General features: G+C 67.8%; 1 protein-coding gene across 4 annotated transcripts; it reads right to left on the reverse strand.

The window, feature by feature from the left end:
- DNMT3A (DNA methyltransferase 3 alpha) lies at positions 1-26,188 on the reverse strand. Of its 4 annotated transcripts, none has more exons than XM_088052901.1 (22): positions 26,037-26,188; positions 22,316-22,420; positions 16,305-16,554; positions 13,232-13,278; positions 12,250-12,396; positions 8,099-8,314; positions 7,855-8,013; positions 7,677-7,784; positions 7,082-7,238; positions 6,739-6,891; positions 6,483-6,527; positions 6,004-6,083; positions 5,797-5,909; positions 3,523-3,706; positions 3,264-3,348; positions 2,847-2,992; positions 2,502-2,592; positions 2,259-2,407; positions 2,063-2,148; positions 1,526-1,595; positions 1,227-1,345; positions 1-1,149 (listed from the first exon to the last, which is right to left on the reverse strand). In XM_088052901.1, exons 1-22 carry the CDS (start codon positions 26,103-26,105, stop codon positions 1,008-1,010), a joined length of 2,721 nt encoding a protein of 906 aa, XP_087909027.1. In that variant the 5' UTR covers positions 26,106-26,188; the 3' UTR covers positions 1-1,007. The 4 variants fall into 4 exon arrangements, with proteins under 4 accessions (XP_087909027.1, XP_005532786.3, XP_087909026.1 ...); XM_005532729.3 differs by having other exon boundaries at positions 16,236-16,554; XM_088052900.1 differs by having other exon boundaries at positions 16,305-16,557.

Raw genomic sequence — 26,188 nt, forward strand, 5'->3', positions numbered from 1 at the left:
GTTCGGGACAGAAAAAGGTTATTGCATGACTCGGGATGGAGACGCTTCCGCCCGGCCGCCCCGGCCCTGCCGCTCGCTCGGAAAGGCCCGGCACGTAAGGCAACGTGGAAGCTGATGTCTCGACTCACCCCGCTGTGTAAAGCACCATTATGAAGTCAGGTTGTACAGTAGTAACAGTACCTTTTATATATATATATATCTATATCTCATATCTATCATATATATATAAACTGTAAACAAGAGGTAACAGCGGCTTCTAGGATCTGCTCTCTTCAAGGTTTCCGTGTGGTAGGCACCCAAAATACTGTAGAAAAGGTGTGTGTGTGGTGTGTGTGTTCCCGGCCTCCCTGCCGGGTTGGCTCCATGTCACCAGAGAGCGGTGCTGGTGGAACAGAGCGAGGCTCAGCCGCCGGGCGCTGGAGCCGCCGAGCGCTGCCGGAGCTGGGGCCGGGCCGGCCAGGCGCGAGTGCGGACGGAGCGGAGCGGTCTCGGAGCGGGTCTCGGAGCAGAGCGGGTCTCCTTTGCCTCCGCCTCCCTCCCGACTGGGCTTTCCCGCTGCCGTTTCCCCCTCTCCGAGAGCGGCACTGGCGACGGCATCTCGTCTCGCCCGCTGCTCCGAGAAGTGGAAACCAAACCGACAGGAAAACCCAGCCAGAAAAGAGCGGAAAATTAAAAGGTTACCCAAAAAAAAACGGTTTTGGTTTCTTTTCTTTTTCTTTTTTTTTTTTTTTCTGTTTCATCATCGTTTGTTTGCTTTCGCCGTCTTCGTTGTTTGTTTGCTTCTTGTGGTTTTTGTTTGTTTTTAAATAGCTAAAGCTGATCCTGGGAAATTCCGGAGAGGACACCGACCCCTTTCGCTCAGGGAGACGTGTGCTGGGTTCCCGTCGGGCTGCGAAATCCCGTCTCTCTTCTGGGTGCTGACTCTTCTCTCATTCCGTGTGTTCACTTCTCTTGGCGTGGATGGGTTTGTTACCGACTCGCTCCGTGTGACCAGTTCCTGCCCATCTCTAAACGCAGGCAAAGTATTCCTTCAGGGGCGCGAAGAGGTGGCGGATCACCGGCACGCTCCAGGACCTGCCGAGCAGTCTCTGCCGGGCCAGGCGGCTCATGTTGGACACGTCCGTGTAGTGCACGGGGAAGCCAAAGACCCTGCGGGACGGACGGGGAGGGGTCAGGGGCGCGGCACGGGCGGGACCCGGCGCGGCGCCCCGGCCCCGCCGCGGTACCTCTCCATCTCCGTGCACCACAGGATGTCCTCCTTCTCGTTCATGAACACGGGGAAGTGCTGGTCCTTGCCCTGCTTGATGGAGTTGGAGCGAGTGGTGATGGTTCGCACTTTGCTGAACTGCAGGAGGCACAGGCTGGTCAGGCTGGGGCGCGATGGAGCCCCCGACACACCGGGCGGGCGACTCCCACCCTGGGAACCCCCACCCTGCGCCCCAGGGCGCCTGGGACTGCTGCTGACAACACTGGGCCCCCCCTCCTGTCCCTTCAGGCACCCCCTCAGCCCCCAGCCCTGGCTGACCTTTGCTATCCTGCCGTGCTCCAGGCACTCCTGCAGCTCCAGCTTATCATTGACGGTGGACGCGAGTGGCCTGGGGGGAGAGGGGGAGAGATGGTGGGCAGGGGGTGGCAGCGCTGTGTCCCTGTACTGCCCCGCCATGGGCGCAGGGCAGGTCTCCAGCTGGGGTTTGTGGGGGTCACAAGGTGGGCATGGCTCTTTTGAGGGTCTGTGGCAGGTGATGGGCAAGAAACAGCCAATTCCTGTGGGAGCCCATCCGTGGCCACTGGCTGTGGGCCACCACAGCCAACATCCAAGAGGGACACAAAGGACACCTTAGTGCCACCCCTGCAGCACAAGGGAGCCAGGACAGGACCAGCTACCCCTGGACCACCATAGGTTTCTAGGGTGTGCCACCACCTCCTTGTGAGATTCCTGCTCTTACCCAGCACCAGGCCAGGGGACCCCCGGAGCCACATCTGGGCTGAGGGAGGACCCAGGAGTGCAGCCCACCCTCCCAGAGCCAGGCCAGGGGCTCAGCCAGGGGCTGCTCTCACCAACCTGTTCATGCCAGGAAGGTTCCCCCAGAAGTAGCGTGCCCGGTGCGCTGCAGACACTTCTTTGGCATCAATCATGACGGGATTGGACTGAGGGAGGGGGAGCGGGAAAGGTCAGTGGGGCTGGGAAGCCCCTCGCTGTGGGGGTGGGACCTGGGGGTCCCGGGGTCGGAGGGGGGTGACCCCAGGTGGGCACTGACCTCCAGGAAGCGTGAGATGTCCCTCTTGTCGCTCACCCCCATGGCCACCACGTTCTCAAAGAGCCAGAAGAAGGGCCGGTCGTCACCCTCCTTGGGCCGGGCTTCGTGGAGCAGGCGGTAGAACTCAAAGAAGAGGCGTCCAGTGCCCTCTGGGAGGACAGAGGAGGGGCTGGGGTAAGGGCTGGGGGTCTCTGTCAGCCCTGGGGCCAGACCCACCCCAGTGGAGCCCCAGCCCTCTCCTACCATAGAGACCCTTCCTGGCCGGGTTAACAATGGACAGGTCGTTGCAGGGGCTCCCCCCAATCACCAGATCAAAGGGACCCCACTCTTGTATCTGCAAAGAGAGAGGAGAGCTGGGGTGAGCCAGGGCTGCCACAGCCTGGGGACAGGGGGCACGGTGCTGGCCGAGCTCCCGGAGGAGGGAAGGGACCCTCCAGGACCACCGAGTCCTACTGGCTGTGCCCAGGACACCCCGGCACTCCCAGACTGGGCCCGAGCGCTGTCCCAGCGCTCCTGGAGCTCTGGCAGCCGGGGCTGGGGGTGCCGGGGCCGCAGGGAGGGGGCTGGGAGCGGCGGGACGGGACGTACGTGTTTCTGGGTGACGTTGCGGACGTCCCCGACGTACATGATCTTGCCCTGGTGCCTCACCATGCCCACGGTGATGGAGTCCTCGCACACCTCGGAGGCGATGTACCTGTCCACCTGGATGCCCAGGTCCTTCAGCACCAGCAAGCCTGCGGGGAGCCACGGGGAGTGGGCCGTGCGCACGCACAACGGGCCCCCAGCACCGTCCCCGCCTGTCCCGCGCCCCAGGGCCGGCCCCCTTCCTGCTCCCCCTAAGTGCAGGAGCCCCGGGGTGGACACGACAATGGGGGCTGCCCATGGGAACAGCCACACATCTGTCCACACCCTGAGACCACCGGCTGCTCTCACCCCAGCAATCCAATCCCACACGCACCCTGGGGGGGCCCTGCAAGGGCCATGGGGCCAGGGACCCCCACCCACCTGTGGCGATGCCATCAAAGAGTGACAGCACCCGGATGGGCTTCCTCTTCTCAGCGGGCACCGGCGGGTACACCTTCGGTGGGTCCTGGAAGCCACAGGGTCAGCAGGGAGGGGACGGGGTCAGCGGGGAGGGGACGGGGGGGTCAGCGGGGAGGGGACGGGGGGGGTCAGCGGGGAGGGGACGGGGGGTCAGCGGGGAGGGGACGGGGGGGGTCAGCGGGGAGGGGAGGGGACGGGGTCAGCGGGGAGGGACACTCACAAACTCCTGGTCGTGGTTGTTGGCGAAGAACATCTGCAGGCGCGAGGGCCAGTCCTCCCGCCGCCGCAGCAGCCCGTAGACGCCCTTGTGGCCGCACATGTAGCAGTTCCAGGGGTCCTCCTTGATGGCCGCCTGCGCCGCCCCCGGGCCCACCAGCAGGTCCACGCACTCCACGCAGAAGCACCTGGCACAGGTGGGAGCCAGGGTCAGCAGTGGGGCTCGTGCCAGGGTGGTGACACCACCAGAACCCAGCCAGCTGCACAGCACGACTGGGGGGCAGCACCCACGGGGGTCCCACACACCTGTCCCCACGCAGCCGTGGTCCGAGACCACCGGCATCGCCCAGCTCCGTGCCGGGACCGGCGCGTTGCCAAAGCCTGCCCCAGCCCTACGGCAGGACCGTGGCATCACCAAAAACCTCAACATGAAAACCTCAGTCCCACACCAGACCTGGGACATCACTGCAACTCCTGAGCTCCACAGCGGTACTGGAGCAGTGGCAGAACCTCCCCCAGCCCTACAGGACCTCGTCACTCCCAAAACCTCCACACCTGGACTGGCATCACCCAAAACTCCATGGCACAACCATGCCATCTCCAGTCTGGGGCATTACCAAAACTTCCACCAACCCCACAAACCAGGACCAAGGCACCACCAAAACCTCAAACCACAGCTGGCATCACACAATCCCCATGCCAGGACTGTGGCATCACCAGGACCCCCAGCTCCATCCAGGTAGGACCAGGGCATTGCCAAAACTCCCACAATCCCACACCTGGACCAGAACATTACCAAAACCTCCCAACCCTACAAACAGGGATTGCAGCATCATCAAAACATCCCAGTCCCAAACCAGGACTGGCATCATCAACAGCCCATAGCAGGAATGTGGCACCATGAAAATCTTTCCAGTCCTGCACTGGGACATTACAAATCCTCCCAGCCCCAAAGCAGGACTGGCATCACTGAATTCCTACACCAGGACTGAAGCATCATCAGAATTTCCCATGCTGGGACTGTGGCATCACCAAAACATTCCCAAGCTCCACACCAGGACTGGCAGCACCTGATCTCCATGCCAGGTCTGTGGCACTACCAAAACCTCTCTAGCTCCACAAAAGGACTGAGGTATCACAAAATATCCCAGATTGGTGTTGAGGTGAATAAATCTGGTCCAGGTAGTGGGTCTGAGATGCAGCCTGAGCTGCAGAGGTTGAGCTCTGGGTGGAACTGCTGAGCTTTGGAATAACAAAGAGGATGAGAAAGGGTGACCCAGGCAGGTGAATGGACAGAGACACAGCAGGAGTCAGGATAACATAACAAAGGAGATAAAGAGAGCTGTCTGCCAGCCAGGTGGATGGACAGAAGCTGAGCACTCTGGAGGAACAGAGAGTGAGACTTGTAGAGGGGGACACTGAGGGGATAAAACCGAGGGGTTCTTTTGTTTGGATCCCTCTTTGGAGGCACCAGCTCGGGCTGTGTTTGTATTTCTGTGCCACAAATAAATGGCTTTACTGAACAAGACATCTGAGACTGCCATTGGAAACCTGGGCTGGAACACCAGGAATCCTGGTGAGGAAACAGGGTCTGACCGGCCGTGGGGAGCTCAGCAGGGCCAGGTCACCGGAGCCACCACAGCCAAGGGGGGCCCTGCCCACAGCAGTGACAGTCTCAGGAGGCTCAGGAATGCTCAGACTGGGAAGTTTCCTTAATGACATCACCAAATTCCCATGCCAGGACTCAGCATCATCAGAACATCCCAGTCTCACACAGGACCGGCATCACTGACCATGGTGGGACTGCGGCATCACCACAGCCTCACACCCAGACTCATGCCAGGACTGGGACATCAAAGCCTGACACAGGGATAGCGGCACCACCAGAACCTCCCAGAACCATGCCAGCTCTGGCATCACCATACTGCCTGCTCCTGTGCCACAGCCCACAGCACTGCCAAAACATCCCAGCCCCAAACCAGGACCAGCACTGCAAAAACATCCCAGTCCCAAACCAGGACCAGCACTGCAAAAACATCCCAGCCCCAAACCAGGACCAGCACTGCTCAATTCCTACACCAAGACTGCAGCATCACCAAACTTTCTAGTCCCTTATGCAGACTGCGACATCACCAAAACTCCCCAGTCCCACAACAGAACTGGCAGCACCAAAACCGTGTGGCAGGAATGTGCCAGCCTCATGCCAGGCAAGAGTGAGGCCCCAGCAGCAAAAGCTGCACGGTTCCACCCCAGCCCCATGGCACCCCCAGCCCCACACCTGCAGCAGTTGTTGTTGCCACACATGAGCACCTCGCGGCCGCCGCAGCAGATGGTGCAGTAGGACTGGTACCCGTCGTCGTCGTACTGGTACGCGCACTCCAGAAAGCAGTTCTGGGGACAGCCAGGGTGTCACTGCGGGCCTGGGGACGCTGGGGACCCTGTGAGACCCCCAGGCCGTGGCCCCTGGCCCGGTATCACCCCTTACCTTGCAGTTTTGGCACATCCCCCCGATAAACAGAGGGTGCTCCAGGGTCACATTGAGGCTCCCGCAGGAGATGCAGATGTCTGGCAGAGAAGGGGAAACATCACCCTGGCACCCCAGCCCAATGTGGGGGCACCCCAAGACCTGTCCTGCAGTCCCCCAGGACACACTCACCCCATGCTGGGGTCACAGCAGAGCTGGGGACCAAGCCTGGGAGAAGCAGGCAGGACTCCCACTGCCCTCCAGCCCCACACCCCAGACCCCAACAGCCCTGGGCAGTGTCCTGAGGGCCCCTGCCACCATCCAGGGTGGGCCACTGCTGTCCCTGCTGCCAGCCAGGCTGAGGGATGGGACAAGCCTGGCCTTCTTTCCTTGAGCTGCCCCCATGCTCCTCTGTGCCCCTGAGATGCCCAGGCAGGGCAGGACAGACCCCCAGCCCAGCCCTTCCACACGTGCAGGATGTGCCCCAGTGCTACACTCACCCTCGATGTTCCTGCACTTCTGCCGGACCTCGTACACCAGCCGCTCTGGGGGAACAGGGCGGTCAGGGGGCCTGGCCCCAGCCAAGCCCCCTCGGGACTGGGGGAAGGGAGGGACTCCCCGGGAGGGAAGGACCCCAGGAGAGAAGGGGGCCTGGCCTGGAGCAGCTCTTGTCCCCCCTCTCCCCAGTGAGCACGGCCAAAGCAACCCCCCGAGAGAGGAGCGGTGGGCATGGGGGCACCCGCAGCCCCCCGGTACCTCGGGTGCGCTCGTCGATGATCTCCTTGACCTTGGGCTTCTCCTGGGTTGTGCTTTTGCGGGGTTTTTTGGCGGGTGGGGGCGGTGCGTAGGCGGCTGCTTCGGGCTCGACCCACATCTCTGTGTAAACTTCTTTGTAGGGGTTCCGCTCCTCTGCGGGACCAGGAGGCGTCAGTCAAGTCCCCCCATCGTGTCCCATCAGCAGGGTCCCAAGCCCCACAGCGCGTCCCTGCCCCGGCCTGTCCCACGCTGGTGACACCAGAGCTGGCAGCGAGTGACCCCCAGAACCCCGGGCACGTGCCCCCAGTGCCTCACCCCTCACAGGGCCTGCAGCCCCGCTCACCTTCGGGGGGCTCCAGCCCCTTGGGGCCGGAGGGCTGGAAGCCACCCAGGGCCCACTCGATCATCTGCTTGTTCTGGATCTCCACCACCTTGGACGTGTCCGTCTCGTCGTTCTCGGGACACGCGGGGAAGATCTTCCCAGCCCGGCTGCTGGCCACCTGTGGAGGTGCAGGTGTCACCCAGCCCCACAAGAGGGTCCCCCATCCTCAGCCCTGGGGACTGCTCCTGCAGCGCCCAGCCTCGGGGGGACCAACAGGGTCAGGAACCTCCATGAGAGATCCCCAGCACTGTTGAGAACCCCCAAAGCCAGGATCTCCCCAGAAGAGACCCTCCCAGCAGCGCTGAGTGATGTCCTGAAACGCCTGAGCCCCAGAGACCCCCAGAGTCCCTGACCTCCTCCCCAGACCCCCCCCACAGCCCTGCTGGGACAGGGGATTCCCAGACACCCCCAAAGCCTCCTTAGCGAGCACACGTGTCCTTAGGGGATCCCCCAGATCCCTCTGCCTTTTCAGAGACCTCCAGGTGGGGCAGGAGGGGAGGCAGGGCCGGGTCCTGGCAGGGTGGAGAAGCCCCTGCCCCGGGATGTCCCCCCTCACCTGCAGCACCTCGTAGATGGCCTTGCGGTACATGGGCTGCTTGTTGTAGGTGGCCTGGTGGAAGGCGCTGGCAAAGGAGCTCAGGGGCAGCAGCTTCTCCACGCACACCTGGGGACAGGAGCGGCCATGGGGACACCCGGAGCAGGGCTCCTGCCCCCCGGGCCCCCGCGCCACTTACCACCGAGAACTTGCCGTCCCCGAACCACATGACCCAGCGGGTGCCCTCGGCCGCGCGGCTCCGGCCCGTCATCCACCAGGACACGATGCGGCCGGGCCACCAGGAGAAGCCGCGCAGTTTGCCCCACACCAGCTCCCCGATGCCGAACCCGCGCCCGTCCTGCCGGGGGAACACGGGGGTCGTGGGGGGGTCACACGAGGGCCTGGCCCCGCAGCGGCCCCGCTCTGCCCGGCCCTGCCCTCACCTCGTACTCGGGCTCGTCGTCGGCGGATTTGGAGGCGTTCTTGTCTCCGGCGTCGGCCACGGCGGGCTCGGGTGTGGTGGCCACGCTGGGCGAGGCGGGGTCGGTGGGCTGCTGCGGGGCGGGCGGGGGGCTCGCCTCCTCCTCCTTCTGCGCCTCGGCCCGCGCCGGCTCCTCCACCACGTTCATCACGGCGATCACCTTGGCCTTCTTCTCCGCCTGCGGGGACGGGGCAGGGCATGGCCGCCGGCCCGCGGGGGCACAGCGGGGCATGGCCCGGGCCCTGAGGGAACCCCCGGCCCGGCCGCCAGCACCCACCGCGGGGCCTGCGGGCGAGGTCCCCCGCCTGAGTGTCCCCCTCCTGTCCCCCGGGACCCCCAGAACTTATCCCGGGAGCCCCGGGGCCCATCCCGGGACCCCCCGCACTCATCCCGTGACCCCCGGAGCCCGTCCGGTACCCTCTGTACTTATCCCGGCACCGTCGGAACTCATCCCGGTTCATGTCACCCTCTCCGGGTACCCCCATCGGGCCGTCCCCGTCCCCGGCCTGATCTACCCGCGCGGCGCGGGCGCTCCGGCCCGCGGTGGTCCCGGTCCCGGTCACGTACCCGCGGGGACCGGCCGGGCCCGGGCCGGGGCGGAACGCACGGAGCCGGAACGCGCGGAGCCGGCCGGGCCGGTGCGGGTCAGCCCGGCGGCCCTTTGTCTGGGCTCCCGGTCACGTGGTGCCTCCCGGCCCGGCTGGTTGGCTGCGGCGGGGGGGGGGGGGGGGGGGGGGGGGCGCGCGGGGGGCACGGGCCGGACCGGAACCGAAGGGGAACCGAAGGGTCCCGAGTGGAACCGAACGGAACCGAAAAGACCCGAGCACAATCGGAGTAACCGAGAGGAGCCGAAGAGACCCGAACGGCGGCCGGGCCGGTCCCGAGGGGAACGGAGCGGACCCGAAGGGATCGGGCAGAACCGAAAGGACCGAGAAGAACCGAACGGAGCCGAGAAGCACGAAGGCAGCCGAGCGGCCTGCGGGACGGATCCGAGCGGTTCCGAGTGGAACCGAGCGGTTCCGAGCAGAACCGAACGAAACTGAGCGGACTCCGGGCACAGAACCCAACGGAGCCGAGCGGTCCGGCCCGGTCCCGGTCCCGCTTGCCCGGTGTCGTCCCGGTCTCGGCCCCAGTCCCGGTCCCGGTGCTTCTCGTCCCAGCCCCGCTGTCCCGCCGGTGCCTCGGTCCCGGCCCGTCCCTCCCGGTACTCACGGCCGTGCTCCGGTCCGGGCTGGGCTGCGCCTCACGCCGCGGGGCCGCTCCCGCCGCCTTTTGTCCCGGGGCCGCGGCCCCCCGGCCTTTGTGCGGAGCGCCGGGACGGGGCGGGGGCGGCGGCGCCCCGGGGGCCTCGCCCCGCACGGCTGGAGCCGCCCCCGCCCCCGCACCGGTGTCCCCAGTGCCACCAGCTGGGGATGGACACCGGCCACACTGCCCCGGTCAGCCCGCTGCGGACACCCGCCTGCTACCGCATGGCCCGCTGCGGCCCGGTACAGACACTGGTGCGGGGCCGGTACCGGCTGCACTGACCCTGTTCGGCCCGGTACAGACACTGGTGCGGGGCCGGTACCGGCTGCACTGACCCTGTTCGGCCCGGTACAGACACTGGTGCAGGGCCGGTACCGGCTGCACTGACCCTGTTCGGCCCGGTACAGACACTGGTGCAGGGCCGGTACCGGCTGCACTGACCCTGTTCGGCCCGGTACAGACACTGGTGCAGGGCCGGTACCGGCTGCACTGACCCTGTTCGGCCCGGTACAGACACTGGTGCGGGGCCGGTACCGGCCGGGCTGGCCCTGTTCGGCCCGGTACAGACACTGGTGCGGGGCCGGTACCGGCCGGGCTGGCCCTGTTCGGCCCGGTACAGACACTGGTGCGGGGCCGGTACCGGCCGGGCTGGCCCTGTTCGGCCCGGTACAGACACTGGTGCGGGGCCGGTACCGGCCGGGCTGGCCCTGTTCGGCCCGGTACGGACGGGACACGCTCGGGGGCCCTGCACAGCCCCTGCCCCCCCGCCAGCCCGGCGGGCCCGGGGGTCCCACGGCGCGGTGGCTCCGGGACCCCTCCGTGTGCAGGGGGCACAAAGGGCACCCCGGGGAGGACCCCTGCCCTGCCACCCCCTGCTCGGGGGTCCTCGGGCCACCACCTCATCCCGGGACCCGGAAGGACCCCAATGCCACCCTCTGGGTGCTCCCCGGGTGACAGTGGGGTGACAGCAGGGACACCCCGCTTCCTCCAGCCCAGCTCGGGCTTTGGGGACACGGCATGTTTGGGGACACGAGTGGCGCTGGGCCAAAGGACACGACACGGGGTGGGTGACACCCGGAGTGTCCTGGGGCAGGGTCACAGCAGGACCTCTTGTCCCTCCCCCAGCCAGTGCTGGTCCCGCCGGCCCCGCTCTGCCCGGGGGGGACAGGAAATGTCCCATCGCCGGTCGTTAAGGGACATCGTCTGGATATCCCCGCTGGACAATTGTCCCAACCGATTCCTGCCCTGGGGCCACCGGCAGCTCTGCCAGCCCCGTCCACCCCCACCCTCATCCTCAGCTCCATCCCCAATCCCTGTCCTTGCCTCACCCCCACCTCATCTTCATTCCACCTGCATTCCCACCCCCATCCCCTTTCCCATTCCATCCCCATTCCCTGTCCTTGCCCCACCCCCAACCTCATCTCCGTCTGCACCTTTATCCCATCCTCATCTCCATCTTCCATCCTCATCTCCATCTTCCTCCCATCCTCATCTCCATCTTCCTCCCATCTTCATCTCCATCTTCCTCCCATCTTCATCTCCATCTTTATCGTCTTCCTCATCTCACCTCCATTCCATCCTCAGCCACTGTTCTTGCCTCATCCCCATCCCACTCCCACCTTCATCCTTTGCCATCCCCATCATCCCCATCTCCCTCATCTTCATCCCAATGCCATGCCTGTCTCCATCCCCATCTCCACAGCTGGCACAGGGTGGCCACAGGGCTGCCAGCGTGGACATGAGAGGGCCAGCACCTGTCCTGGATGTCCCTGTCACCGTGCTGGCCCCAGGTGTCCCTGTCACCGTGCCAGCTGCACCTCTCGGAGGCTGAGGGGATGAGGAAGAGGAGGGCAGTCTGGAGGGGCTGGGTTGTCCCTATGCCCACGTTAGGGGGGCTGGTGACCCCAGCTGGGACAGACAGTGGAGTGGGTGGCACAAAGGGGGTGGCCCCAGCACCAGCCAGGGATGGGGGCAGCTGTGAATGGTCACTGGGCCAGCAGCCAGTTCTGCTCCCCAAAACCATGGCCCAGAAGTGACCAGTGACAGGTTTGGAGGTGCTCACGGCCTGGGGACCTGCACGGTTTGAGGAGTTCCAGGAGGAACCTGCCCGTGCCGAAGGCTCCAGTCTGGTGAGATGAGGCTGGACACGGGGGCTGTGCCTGGGGACCCCTTCCAGGAAGAGGGAGGGGGTCACACCCTGTGGGACAGCGTGAGTGTACCAGCTGTGCCCTGTGGGGACACTGCAGCCGTGTCAGCCGTGCCCTGTGCCCCATGGCACGGCCTGGCCATGCCAGCCATGCCCCGTGGGATGCCCTGGCTGTGCCGGGCTCCACGGTCCCTGTGGGTGCCAGCAGGAGGGTGCCTGGCAGCAGGGTTATAAGCAGTGCCAAGGAGGTGGCACAAGGGGACACGCTGCCAGGGAGACACGCTGGCAGTGGGGGACAGTGCCGAGAACGGGGTGAGGGGGGTGTGACCCCGGGGCACCCGCAGAGCCCCTGTCCCTGCTGGCCACGAGCAGCCGCCGGCACCGCGGCCTCCCCGTGCCTACGGCAGGCTCCCGCCGCGAGCCCGGCTGCGTCACGCGCCGGTTCCCCGGGAAACCGGCAGGAACGGGCGGCACATCCCACGGGAGCAGGAGCAGGACAGGCCTGCCGCCCGCGGCTGCGCACACCGGGGCACGGGGCTGAGGAGCGGAGCCAGACTCGGGTGCCAGGGTCCGCCAGCCCCAGGGCACGGCCGTGCCGGAGCGCCCCGTGCGCCCACCCGAGCCCCCTGTGCGCGCCGGCCGTGCCTCGTGTGCCCGTTCAGCCCCGGCCCTGCGCCACCGACGCCCCTGCACGGCCGCGGCAGCCTCGGCGGTGCCCTCACCTCCCGCTTCCAGCGTGCCAGCCACTCGTCCCGCTTCCTCTTGCTGATGTAGTAGGGGTCCCCGGCCTGGAAGGTGTGCCGCTGCATCGGCCGCTGCCGCAGGCTCGACTCCCAGCCCAGCCCGCCGCGGAGCCGCCCGCGCGAGCCCTGCGCCGACACAGAGAGAGGGGTCAGGGCACCGCCGTGGCAGCGTGGGGCGAGCCACGGGCCGGCCGTGGGGACAGCAGAGGGGACACAGCAGCTGCCCGCTCGTGCCTGGCAAGGGGGGCACCGCCCGCCTGGGCACACGTGCACACGGACGTGGCCTGGCCCGTGTGTGCACCAGGAGCTGGTGTCCAGAGATTCTGGGGAGAAATTCTTCCCTGTGGGGAGGTGGTGCCCTGGCACGGGGTGCCCAGAGATGCTGTGGCTGCCACATCCCCGGGAGCGTTCCAGGGCAGACTGGATGTGCCTTGGAGCAGCCTGGGACAGTGGAAGGTGTCCCTGCCTGTGCGTGAACTTTGAGGTCCCTTCCTGCCCAAACCAGCCCAGGATTCAATGACCTGGATGCCATGGCATCACACCACACCCAGCTGCACCTTGGTGGGCACCACCGGCACCGTGCGGGCACAGATCCGACCCAAACAGATCTGAAACGCTGCCCGGAGAGCTGAGGGAACTGAGGGGAGGCAAGGGAGGGCTCAGCCTGGGCAGGCACCGTCCCATGCAGGGCTGCAGCGGGGTCACTGACCCAGCACATCCTGGTGCCACCCCGTCCCCAGCACAGCGACAAGCGCTGCCCAGTGTCTGGCTGTGCTGTGGCATGGGAGCCCAGGACCCCCATCCTGTGGGAATGTGGGCCCTGCTGCTCCCCCACGGCCACCAGCGCCGAGGGAGCAGGGAGAGATGGTGCCCGTGGGCACGAGGAGCACCACATCGGCTGTGGGGCCGTGCCCATCTCCTGGGCACAGCCTTGCAGGGTCCAGCCCCAGGCCATACTTGCCTCCATTTTCAGGGTGTCGAAGTTGTTTTCCTCCTTCTCGTCCTTGCCTGCACATGGAACAGAGAGCGGCCGTCAGCCGGCGTCGCTGTGGGGCCGCGGGGCCGGGACCCCGCAGGGCGATGGGGCCCACCCAGGACCCACGGGGGAGACAGAGCCCACCCAGGACCCACGGGGGAGACAGAGCCCACCCAGGACCCATGGGACCCCACCCAGCCCGCCCGGGGGGGCCACCCTGTGCCGGGCCAGGGTCTGCGGCGCTCCCGGGTGGGTGCTGCTTCTGGGACACGGCTGCTGCTCCTGCCCCGGCCGGGTTTGGGGTCCGGGGCAGGGACCCCCCCGGCGGGCAGGGGAAGCGGCGCAGCCCCGCTGCTTCCTGTGCTCTCGGCACATCCGCGCCGCAGGTCGTGCCGAGGCGCTGCCAGGAAAGTGGCTAAAAATAACCCCGAGTGTTTCGGGGGGTGAGAACCGCCGGGGGCCGGGGGAGCGGGGGCACTGCCGGGTGCAGAGGGGGCTCCCAGCCACTGCTGGCATCCCTCAGCACCTCACCCTGGCTGCTGGGCACTGGCCACCCTGGCACAGAGCCTGGGGTGGCCCCAGCCCTGTGTGACACCGGGACAGCACCCACAGCCGGCACATGGGCACCCAGCCCCCCAGGGCAGTCGGAGCCCCCCAAAGCAGCAAGGCCTGAGTAGGAGAGCGGCCCAGAGCTCTGCTCTGAGTGCTGGGGGACAGCAGGGGAACCAGGGAGGCTCTGGGAGACAAGGGGGCACGCTGCAGGACACTGGGATGCCAGGGGACACCTCGGGACACTGGGGAACAGGAGTGTGTGTGTGCTCCAGGTACGCCCAGGCATCCCATCCTCCCAGGGCTGCCCGCAGCCACGGGGATCTCAGGTGGGGAAACTGAGGCACGGCAGAGGGGGCCGTTCTGAGATGCTGGTCCCCTCTGTCTCCGGGACTGGTTAAACTGGGGGGTGCTGGCCGAAGTGGGGATTTCCCGTGGCTGCGGCTCGACCCAGGAGCCCCGTGGAGCCCCGGGCCTGGAGGAGCAGGGGAGGGTCGGGCAGGAGCCGAGCCCGGCGCTGGAAACGGCTCCTTGCGGGGGGGAGCGAGCTCCCGGCGGTTTCACAGCTGCCCCGGCCCTCCTGGGGCTCACGGACCCGCTGCGACACCGTCCCCACCCGGCAGCGGGTCCGGCTGCCCCGCCGGGGCGGCCCCCGGCCCTCCCCGCTCCCCCCGAGCGCGGCTGCGGCGCTCCCGCGGCTGAGCCTCGTGACTGCGGCAGCATCTGCAGCGTGCAGCTCATCCATCCAGCCATCCAACCATGCCTGCCTCTTCCTGCTCCATCCCTGCCTCTCCAGCTCCATCCCTGCCTCTCCATCCCTGCCTCCTCATCCCTGCCTCTTCCTGCTCCATCCCTGCCTCTCCATCCCTGCCTCTTCCAACTGCATCCCTGCCTCTCCAGCTCCATCCCTACCTCTCCATCCCTGCCTCTTCCAACTGCATCCCTTCCTCTCCATCCCTGCCTCTCCAGCTCCATCCCTGCCTCTTCCTGCTCCATCCCTGCATCTCCAGCTCCATCCCTGCCTCTCCATCCCTGCCTCTCCATCCCTGACTCTTCCAACTGCATCCCTTCCTCTCCATCCCTGCCTCTCCAGCTCCATCCCTGCCTCTCCATCCCTGCCTCTCCAGCTCCATCCCTGCCTCTCCATCCCTGCCTCTCCAGCTCCATCCCTGCCTCTCCATCCCTGACTCTTCCAGCTCCATCCCTGCCTCTTCCAACTGCATCCCTGCCTCTCCATCCCTGCCTCCTCATCCCTGCCTCTTCCAACTGCATCCCTGCCTCTCCATCCCTGACTCTTCCAGCTCCATCCCTGCCTCTTCCAACTGCATCCTTGCCTCTCCAGCTCCATCCCTGCCTCTTCCAGCCCCATCCCTGCCTCTCCATCCCTGCCTCTCCATCCCTGCCTCTTCCAGCCCCATCCCAGCTCTCCCCTGTCCCTCCCGGACCCTCCCTGGCACCAGCTCGCCATGGCCAGCCAGTCAGTCTGTGATGATTCCAGGCAGGAGTGCCAGAGCTGGGAATGCTGAGAAGGGTGTCCCGAGGTCCAGAGGGACCCTCTAGGGTCCAGCCCGTGCTGTGACCTCTGGTGCTGTCCCCTGGCAGCCCCGAGCGCTGGGCTCACCTGCAGCCGCCTCCCTAGAGGTGTCACAGCCAGGGATCCCCGGGGCTCTGCAGCTCCCTCAGCCTTATCCCGGCAGAGCCGCTCCAGCCCTGCAGCATCACAGGGTGCTCGGCGGGCTCTCCCCAGCCTGTCCTGTCCCGTGTGTCCTGGGGAGCCAGCGCTGGGCCACGATCTACAGGGTGGCTGCACTACCTGGGCACCTCCTGACACTGCCCAGAAATGTCCTGGGACCTCTGGGACACCCAGTGCTGACCTGTGCCCAGCCAGTTGCTGGGACTGACCCCTCAGGGCGCTGGTTCCTCAGCCCTACCCCGGCACCAGAGCCGGCTCCTCCTGGGCACCGTGCACCCCTGGCACGGGCAGGGCTGCCACGGGGGGCACACGGGCCAGGGAGCTCTCAGAGGTGGCCAGGGAGGTCTCACAGGTGGCCAGGGAGGTCTCAGAGGTGGCCAGGGATCTCTCACAGGTGGCCAAGGAGGTCTCAGAGGTGGCCAGGGATCTCTCACAGGTGGCCAGGGATCTCTCACAGGTGGCCAGGGAGCTCTCACAGGTGGCCAGGGACGTGCTGGCAGCACCGAGCACAAGAACCGGTGCCCCTGCTCCTGCCATCGGCAAAGGCGGTGACGGGGGCCGGGATGAGCGCGTGGGCGTAGCCCCCCACTCCGACCTGCTGCCCCCACCCCAAATCCCGCATGGCACCGAGGGGCTCAGCCCTTCCTCCTCCTCCTCCTCCTGCGGCAGCGCTGCCCAGCCCGGAGCCCTCGGGGATCCCCGGGGGCCGGGCCCTGCAGCGGGGAGCCCCCAACGCTGAGCTCTTACTTTTCTCTGTGGCTTCCAGGAGTTTCCTCCTCCCGCGTTTCTTCTGGGGGTCGGAAGGGGCCAGCTCACCCTCATCGGCCGGGGCGTCCAGGCCCTCCTTGGGGGTGCAGCGGCCGTTCTCCAGCGCCCGGCCCGTCTCTCCGTCCGCCAGACTCTCCGTCTCGTCCTCCTCGGGCCGGCCGCCCTTGGGGCTCCCGGCCTCCTCCGCGTCCCCCTCCACGTCCCCGTTGGGCAGCGGCTCGGCGGGACTGGCCTCCGGACAGGGCGGGGGGCACTTGGGGACGGCCGCGGTGTCTTTGGGGGTGTCACTGCTTTCCGCCTGCTGAGAGGAGGGGAGGGAGCTGCGGTGGGTGCTGGCAGGGGGGACAACAGCACTGAAAAGTCCCAGTCCCACCTCCTGCATCCCAGCCCTGACAGCCGCTGCTGCCTGCTGAGGGGAGCCTTGGGACCAGGACACGGTGTCACAGCATCTTCAGGGCCAGGACACATGGATGTGACACCCTCACGAGCAGGACACGCTGCTGTGTCACCCCGAGCACCGGGACACCGCACCACGGCACTCTCAGAAGCAGAACAGCCAGGTGTGTGTGACAGCCTCGTGGACCAGGACACACTTCCATGAGCTGCTCGGGGCCAGGACGCGTTACCACAACAGCCTCAGACCACGACACAACGGCACGGCACCCCCAGGACAGGGACAGAGTGACAAGGTACCTTTGGGACAAAAAAGGCCCTGACATCCTCAGGACCATAACAAAAGGTGACACACCACGAGGATCAGGACGTGGAGCCACAGAACGCTCAGGACCACAACACGAGGACAGGACAGCACAGGACATGCTGCTGTGACACCCTCAGGACCGGACACAGGGACATGACCCTGCAGGAGAACCACACCGGGCCATCACACCTGCAGAGCAAGGTGCCACAACACTCTGGGCACCGGGCAGAGGGGACACTGGCACTGCCCAGCCTGCCTGGCATGCCTGTGCCACCACCCTGGGCTGAGAGGACAGCGAGGGGACAGCAAGGGGGCCACCCCCACTGGCAGAGCCAGGCCCTGTGATAACCTCATGGCACACACGTGAGCAGGTGTGGGTGTGTGACAGCTGGGGGTGTGTGTGTGTGTGTGACAGGTGTGTGTGACAGGTGTGTGTGTGTGTGTGTGTGAGAGTGTGTGTGTGTGTGTGTGTGAGAGAGGGGTGTGTGTGTGTGTGTGTGTGTGAGAGAGGGGTGTGTGTGTGTGACAGGTGTGTGTGACAGGTGTGTGTGTGTGACAGGTGTGTGTGTGTGTGTGTGTGTGTGTGTGTGTGTGTGACAGGTGTGTCTGTGTGTGTGTGTGTGTGTGTCTGTGTGTGTGTGTGACAGGTGTGTGTGTGAGTGTGACAGGTGTGTCTGTGTGTGTCTGTGTGTGTCTGTGTGTGTCTGTGTGTGTGTCTGTGTGTGTGTCTGTGTGTGTGTGTGTGTGTGTGTGTGACAGGTGTGTGTGTGTGTGTGTGTGTGTGACAGGTGTGTCTGTGTGTGTCTGTGTGTGTCTGTGTGTGTGTCCGTGTGTGTGTCTGTGTGTGTGTGTGTGTGTGTGTGACAGGTGTGTGTGTGTGTGTGTGTGTGTGACAGGTGTGTCTGTGTGTGTGTGTGTGTGTGTGTGTGTGTGTGTTTGTGTGTGTGTGTTTGTGTGTGTGTGTGTGTGTGTGTCTGTGTGTGTGTGTGACAGGTGTGTCTGTGTGTGTCTGTGTGTGTCTGTGTGTGTGTCTGTGTGTGTCTGTGTGTGTGTGTGTGTGTGTGTGTGACAGGTGTGTGTGTGTGTGTGTGTGTGTGTGTGTGTCTGTGTGTGTCTGTGTGTGTGTCTGTGTGTGTCTGTGTGTGTCTGTGTGTGTCTGTGTGTGTGTGTGTGTGTGTGTGTGACAGGTGTGTGTGGCAGGCCACGGGCCTAGGATGGCATTGTGGCACCACGCCATGCAGCCAGCTGTGTATGGCACAGCTCAGCACAGCCTGGCACAGCCTGGCACAGCTCAGCACAGCCTGGCACAGCTCAGCACAGCTCAGCACAGCTCAGCACAGCTCAGCACAGCTCAGCACAGCCTGGCACAGCTCAGCACAGCTCAGCACAGCCTGGCACAGCTCAGCACAGCCTGGCACAGCTCAGCACAGCCTGGCACAGCTCAGCACAGCTCAGCCTGGCACAGCTCAGCACAGCCTGGCACAGCTCAGCACAGCCTGGCACAGCTCAGCACAGCCTGGCACAGCCTGGCACAGCTCAGCACAGCCTGGCACAGCTCAGCACAGCCTGGCACAGCTCAGCACAGCTCAGCCTGGCACAGCCCGGCGGTTCCCAGGCAGAGTGGAGGTGCCGCTGTGGCACCGCGGAGCTGGCGCTGGCACAGCCCTGGCAGGGTGGCACAGCCACCACCGCCCGGCCAGCCCCGCTGTCACTGCCCCAGTGCCCTCCTGGGGGTGCCAACCGTGCCGGGACACCCCCTGGCACTGCCCCTCACCACTCCAGGCACTGGCAGCGGCCTCCTCAGGTGTCCTGCACAGGCACAGGGTGCCCACCCTGCTGGCACCCCAGCACTGGCACTGAGCACCCCCAGACAGACACCCAGAGGTGCCACCGGGGTGGCACGGGGTGGAGCCAGGGTGGCACAGTGTGGATTCAGGGCAGGGTGACAGGGTGACAGGGTGGCACGGTGTGATGCCAGGGCAGGGTGACAGGGTGGCACGGTGTGATGCCAGGGCAGGGTGACAGGGTGGCACGGTGTGATGCCAGGGCAGCATGGTGGTGGTTGGCACAGGGACCCTCCTGCCTGTCCCCAGTGAGCTGCAGGTCACACGACACCTGTTTGGTGACAGGGTCTGTGAGGGGACATGGCACTGAGGCACCCTCGAGGGGGATGGCAGGTGCCAGGCAGTGTTTGCTCCCCGAGGTCCCCGATCCGTGCCCCAGGGCACAGGACCCCCATCCCCGGCCTGGCACATGCCCCGGCACGCGCTGCTGCTGCCGCTTCTCCGGAGCTGGGAAGGAAGGGATGAGAAGGCACCGGGGAGGGGGTGGTGGGGTTCAGGGGGGTCTGGTGGCACTGCTGTGGCCTCCTCCCATCCTGGCTGCATCAGACCCGCCCCCAGGGAGGGCACGGTGCCCCGAGCAGGCGCTGGTGCCATCGGGAGTGCTGTGCCGGTCCATGAACCGGGCACACCTGGGCCTCCAGAGCCCCAAGGCCAGACCTTGGTGTGCCCGGCCAAGGGATGCTGCAGCCCCGGGAGCGCCACCACGGGCAGGGGTGGCAGCGGGGACACGGCAGCGAGGCCTGGGAGCAGTGCAGGGAGCTGGAGCAGGGCAGCACGGATGCCAGGGAGCGAAGTGTCTCCAGTCCCACGGCAAGCGGGACGGCTCCTGCTCCCCCTGCAGCCCCGAGAGCTCCCGGGGGTCCCACCCCGGCCTGGGGCCGCATCCGCGCCGAGAACAATCGCAGGGGCCGTGAGGCTTCCCGGGAGGAAACAGGGAGGCCGGAGATGTGCTCCAGAGCAGGAGCGGAGGCCTCGGGGGCCGCGGGACATTTGGGGCGGCCGCTGGGCTTTGGGGCGGCCGTGGGGCTCAGGGAGGCTGCGGAACTCAGCCCAGCTCCTGGCCAGGATAGGCCCTGGGGGGCTCAGCTGCCGCGGGGGCGCCGGGAACACGGAGGCACAGGCTCCCTTTGGTGCTGCCAGGCCTCGGCAGCGGCACCGGGGCTGACCGCGGCCACCGGGCCTGCAGCGCAGCCGGACGAGGCCGAGGAGCCCGGCAGGAGCGTCCCGGGATGCCGGGACAGCACCGGCACCGCGGCCGCTCGCACGGTGTCCTGCCGGGACAGGGACACGCAGCACCACGGCCGGTGTGCCCTGGCACGGCCCCATCCGTCCCACCCAGCCCCTCCACAGCTGCCCTGGCCAAACGTGGCGCCCCAGCTTCCCTACCTGGGCCAGGAGCAGAGCCCAGCTCGCCGGGCCGCCCGTGCCAGTCCCGGTGCTGCCGCCCAGACTGGGCCGGGGAGGTGCTGGGGACGGGGACAGCGGGACCCACCCCGGTGCCCGTCCCCGTCCCTGAGAAGGGCCGGCGGCGGAGCCTTCCTGCCCACCCACCCACCGCTTCCTCTGGCCGCCGGGCCCTGGGAACAAGTGCTGCCTTTCTCCCGCTCCCTCCCCTCCGCTGGGCCCCCGCCAAGGACGCTGCTCTGCCGGGAGCCACGGGGCTGAGCGGCCCCGGGCCCCCCCGCCGCCCCGGGGTGACACCGGGGACGCTCCCTCATGACGGGGGTCACCACCTGGGGACTCCCGTGCCCACCCCAGCCTGGGGAAAGTGCCCCTGTCACCCACGGCACCCCGCTGAGGGGTGTCCCTCTGCCAGGCACAGCTGGGGACACTGGGCTTGGCACCGCATGGCTCAGCGTGGCACAGCACACCTCAGGACAGCCCAGCACAGCCCAGCACAGCTCACTGATTCCGTGACACCGTCCCCACGGGGCTGTGCCCAGCCAGCCCCCTGCCAGCTCCCGCTCCGGCACCCTGTGCCCTCCCACTCTGCTACCCAGCCCCTCTGGCCACGTGTGCCCACCGGGACCCTGGGCACGGCGTGCTGGGGGTCCCCAGCCAGCACCCACAGAGCCAGCCTGGTGCCCGTGGCACGTGCCAGCTCCCCTCAGCCTGCCCCGGTGCCCTGGCGAGGCGGGCTCCCCTCAGGGAGGATATTTTTAGTAGCTCACGTCCAAAGGGGGTTCCCTGGCCTCCTGGCACTGCCCGGGGCTGGCCACGCCAGCTCTGCTCTCCTGGCACTGGGAGCTGCCGGCCAAAGGGCCAGCTCTGGCACCAGCTCTGGCACCAGCTCTGGCACCAGCTCTGGCACCAGCACCGGCACAGTGCGGGTGTGTTGGAGCGCACAGGGACGGGCACCCACCCCGGCTCCGGGGCAGGAGGTACCCGGTGCCCTGGCATCACTGCCGTCCCTTCGCGGTGCCGGGGGGTTCCTGGGGCCGCCGGCTCCGCTGGCCGGAGCCCTCCTGGCTCCCAGGCCCCGGCTGTTCCTGAGACTTCTCCGCTTGCTCCCGTGCCAGCATTGTTCTTCCAGCGCAGCCGCTCCCCCGCCCCGGCACGTTCCTCCCGCCGCCGGGGCCGCAGCCAGCGCAGCCCGGCCACCCCGCACACCCAGGTGCCACTGCCCGGCTTCCCGGTGCCCCTGGCAGCAGCATGGCACGGATCAGGGATCATCGGGACAGGCAGCTCGGACCTGAAACGTCCCAGCTTTAACCCTTTTGGCTGCCAAAAACTTTTCCAAAAAGGATTTGCAACCTTCTGAGGGTGAAGGTGCCTCCGCTCCGTTTGTCCCCCAGGCCCTGCTCTTTCCTCTGGCCCACTCATCACCCTGGGCCCCTTTGTCACCCCTCTGTCCCCTCCTGCGGGAATGAGGGCCGGGGACACTGTCTGAGCCTGGGAGACTTAAGGGCACCTTCCCTCTGGGCCTTCAGCAGCCAGAGGAACTCACACCTCTGCTCACACCGAACTCGGGGCAGCAGCCAGGTGCCACCTGGCCACCCTGCAAGGAGGGAGCCACTGTGGCTCCGCACTGGCACTGGGACACAGCATGGCTCAGAGCCAAGAGTGTCCTCAGCGCCCGGTGCCGGGTCCCAGCGAGCCCCCCAAGGCCCCAAGCACGCTGTGACTCCCCAGCTGACCCCGGTGGGCACGGTGCCCGTGGTGCAGCGAGAGCTGAGCGAGCCCGGACTGCTGGGTGGGCATCGCCTGTTGGCAGGAGCTGGGGAGGCTCCCAGAGCCTCGGGGGCTCTGCAGCCTGGGCCCAGCAGCCCCAGGATGAGGGACCAGGGTCCCAGCTGCCCAGGCAGGGAGCGAATGCACGGTGGGGCCTCGAACAGAACCCTGTGGAGCGGGACGGTGCCACTGGGCACAGGAGGGCTCGCTGGGGGCCAGGAGGGGACAGTCCCTCCGGCTGCTCTGGGGGCTTCTCTGGCTCAGCACCCCGGCACACAGGGCAGGACAGCCCCGCGGGGGGACACCCACCGCCACCCACCTGGCCCTGGCGCCCGCTGGCTCACCTGGGCATGCTTGCGCTTCCGCCCGGGCCGCCCGGCTTTCCTCATGGGCGTCCCCGGCTCCTGCTTCTCCTCCTTGCTCGGGTTCTCCTCGGGCTCCTCTTCCCCCTGCGAGCCGGACACAGAGAGCACGGTTACGCCGCCGGGCAGCCGGGGGCGGGCACGGCTCCGCTCCCGCTCGGCGCTGGCATCGCCGGCACCGCGGGCACCGCAGGGACGGGCGCCTGCCCGGCCGGCTGGGACCATTGTGGCATCGTCGAGCCAGCGGCACTAGGACACTTAGAAGGGTGACAGTGGCCCCCGCCACACCTGGGCTGTGGCACGGGCCGCCGTGGGCCTGGGAGCCTCAGCGGGTGCCACGTGCCATGTGCCAGCTCGGGACACGCGCCCGCTGCTGCCACCCAGCAAACCCCGCACACGCAGGGCTGGGGGCTCCTGCACCCCACAACACAGCGAGGCCGTGTGGACACGCCACAGCGCGGGCCTGCGGGCAGCCGTGAGGCTCCCTGGGGACAAGGGCCGGCAGCAGGAGCCGGCTGCCCTAGGAACAGGCAGCTGCCTGCTTTGGGGACCCCGCCGTGCCCCCGAGCAGCGGCAGCGCCCCGTGCCCTGTCCCTGGCGCGGTGGCCCGGCCCTGGCGCTGGCAGCACGCGTGTGCCAGCATGGCGGCGCGGCAGGAACGCGGCTCCGGGAAATGAACCTGCTCCCGTGCCGAGGCCACCGAGGGGTGCTGGGGGCCCCGTCCCCGCTCGGGGGTCCCGCGCCCGGCACTGGGGGGGACGCGGCGGGCGAGGGGCGCGCGAGGCCCCGGCACGGCGCGGGGTCGCTTTCACCTGAGCCCCAGAAGATCCCGGCGGCAGCAGCCAAGCAGGAAGAGGCCGCGGAGGGGGAGCAGGGGAAGGAGGAGAGGCCGGTGGGGGGCTGGTGAGGGAGAGGCCAGGGAGGGGATGGGGCTGGCAGCCAGACAGCGCCGGCATCCAGCTGCAGCCATGCGGCCCCGCACCCCGGCGGGCGCCGGCACCGACCACATTCCTGCCCTGCGTCCCCCTGGGCTGGGCGGCCGCACCATCGGGATGCGACTGGAACATCCCCGTGGGGCCAGCGCGAAGATCCCACGGCACTGGGACACTCTGTGCCCCGTGGCCGTGGTGCCCCGTGGCTCCGGTGCCCCGCTGCCGCAGTGCCCCATGTCGTGGTCCCCAAAGCAGCTCCCTCTGCGCCACCCAGCCCAGCCTCAGCTGCACCCTCTGTCCCCGCTGCTGCCCATCTCCCCTGCCTGCTCTTGGTGCACGTGGGATGCACGGGAGCCACGGGTAGGTCTGACCCAGCCCCCACGGTGTCCCCCTGGAACCGAGCTTGTCCCAGCCCCACTGGCCTGCCTGTGGGGCCGGGCATCCTCCAGCCCCCTGCACAGACCCCCCCAGCCCTGCAAGGAGCTCCATCCCCCTGCACAGACCCCCCCAGCCCTGCAAGGACCCCCAGCCCTGGCACCTGCCAGCACCGCCACGGCTGAATGAGGACAGGAGACACCACAGCTTGCAGGGGCTCTGCCAGGGCCGGGCCCCACTCCCCGTGCCATGCCGGCTGGAAAGTTTTGGGACAGGTCCAAGGGCGATGTCAGGATCCCAGATCCAGCACCATCCTGATGCAGAAGTCCCTCAGGGGGGTTCTGGGGGTCCCTGCCCCACAGGCCCCCTGTGCCTTGCTGTGCTGCAGGCAGCACCAGGAGCCCAGGGGTCCAGGCCAGCCCCGGGGAGACCCCAGCACCTGTCCCTTTGCCCCAGTGCCACCCTGCCTGCTGGCACTGCCCCAGCCACTCGTCCCTCACCACAGTTCAGCTCATCCCGGTCCTGGCAGCATTTACAGTGGATGGACATGAAAGATTTGGGGGCGTCACGTGCACCAGGTGGCAGCCAGGCCTCCCTTGGGCAGGAGAAGATGCGGTTGGCAAGCACCCAGTGGGTGCCAGAGAGACCAGGGGGGCAGAGCTGGAGGGACAGGGGGACAGAGGGAGGCTCTGGAGGGACAGAGCTGGCTCGAGGGCTGCCATGGTGGCAGGGTGCCAGGGAGATGCCCCTGGCACACATCGGGACAGGGAACCCAGCCCGGGGCACCCCAAAAGCAGGGCAGGAGCGGGGGTGCAGCCTGGGCACGGGCAGGGCCGAGCAAAGGGCTCCACGGGGGCTCTGCTCCCCCCAGCCGGGCAGGGGGCCCGGTGCCGCAGCCCCTCGCCGCATCCCGCCGGGAGCTGACTCATCCCCATCCATCACCCCGTGCCCGTCGCCCGGAGCTCCGCGGCACGTCCCCGGTGCCGCTCCCGCGCCGCTGCCAAGCAACAGCGCGGAGGGAACGGCGGCGGAGCGCGGCGGGCCGAGCTGCGGCTGCCGCAGGGCTGGGTGGTCCGCCGCACCGCCAGCACGGCCCCGGGGGAGCGGGCGCGGGGGCCCGGCCCGGGGTGGCAGCGGGGCTCGGCGCCGCCGGGCCCGTGCCGGGACCCGCCGGCACCGGCCCGGCCCGCGGTGCCGGAGGCGTCGGGGCGCTCCTCCCTGCCAGCCCCGCGGGCAGCGGCCGCCCTCGGCGGGGTGACCTCGGCGTGTGGCCGCGGGGGAGGCGACGCCGCGTCCCGAGGGGTCAGCCCAGGACAGCGTTCGGCGGCCGCGCTGCTGCCAGCACAGCCCGGGCACCGCCGGGCACTGCTCCCGGGGCTCCTGGGATCCCGGGCACTGCCCCGCTCCCGGGGCTCCCGGGCACCGCCGGGCACCGCCAGGCTCTGCCCCGCTCCCGGGCACTGCCCTGTGCCCTGCATGTGCCCAGAAGTGCCCTAAAGCACCGGGGCTGCGCATCCACCCCGCTCCCAGCTCATGCCACCAACACTGCGGGGCAAGGAAAGACCGAGCCGCCGCCGGGTACCCGTGCCCACAGCTGTGCCGAGAACCCGGGAACGTCCATGGGGACACGGGGACACATCCCAGCGGACACACCGGCTGCCGAGAGCAATGGCTGGAGGATGGGGAGCCCCAGTGCGCGAGAACAGTGTGACCCAGCCGGCCGGGAGGAACCGGGATGACCCCGACCTGGCGGTGCCCGCAGTGGGACGGTGTCCAGCTGGCCGCAGCCCCGCTGCCCACGCCTTGCCCAGCCCTGCCCTGCGCTGCCCCACAGGAACACTCCGCCCCACAGGAACAGCAATGGCTTTGCCAGCCCTGGCACTGGGAGCGGCCACCCCGGCCCAGCACGAGGTGTCCCTCCCGAGGCTGGTGTCACACACGGAGGAGGGGCGGGGACCCCCTGAACAGGCGGGACCCCCACGAGTGGGGAGCAGGGCTAGCACGGGGCTTACAGGGCCACCACGCGTCCCGAGCAGCGCAGGGCACGAACCCAGCACACCCTCCAGGGCCAGGACATCCCCCATCCTGGGGGGCACAGCCCTCCTGGGGTCACCCCCACCCTGCCAGCCGCCTCGCCCGAGCTCTACCCGCAGCCAGGAGGTGACAGCAGGTCTCTGTCCCCGTCCACTCCCCACGCTCCCCAGCTCCAGGAATAGCTCAATCCTCGCTAATCCCGGCCGCGGCTCAGGCCTCTCCCTGCTCCCCCGGGCCCCCCCGCCCGGCCCCGCGCTGCCCTCCGCCGCGGGGGCGGGCCCGTGGCACGGGGGGCCCCGCACCCCCTTCTCCTGCCAGCGGGGAGCGGGAGCCGAGCCCCGGAGCCCCTCAGGGCCCCGTACCTTGTGCGTGTCGAGCGCCTCGCGGCTGGGCGCGGGGCTGCCGGCGTCCAGGGTCCCGCTGGACGGCATCGTGGGCCACGGGGGCGGGCGGCCGCCGCCTCTTCAGCACCTGAGCGGACCCCGCTGCGCCGAGGAGGGGTCCGGGAGCCGTC

Source organism: Pseudopodoces humilis, chromosome 3, assembly GCF_049639895.1.
Source record: "Pseudopodoces humilis isolate 2021_Gansu_Grassland_sample_001 chromosome 3, ASM4963989v1, whole genome shotgun sequence".
Lineage (NCBI taxonomy): Eukaryota > Metazoa > Chordata > Aves > Passeriformes > Paridae > Pseudopodoces > Pseudopodoces humilis.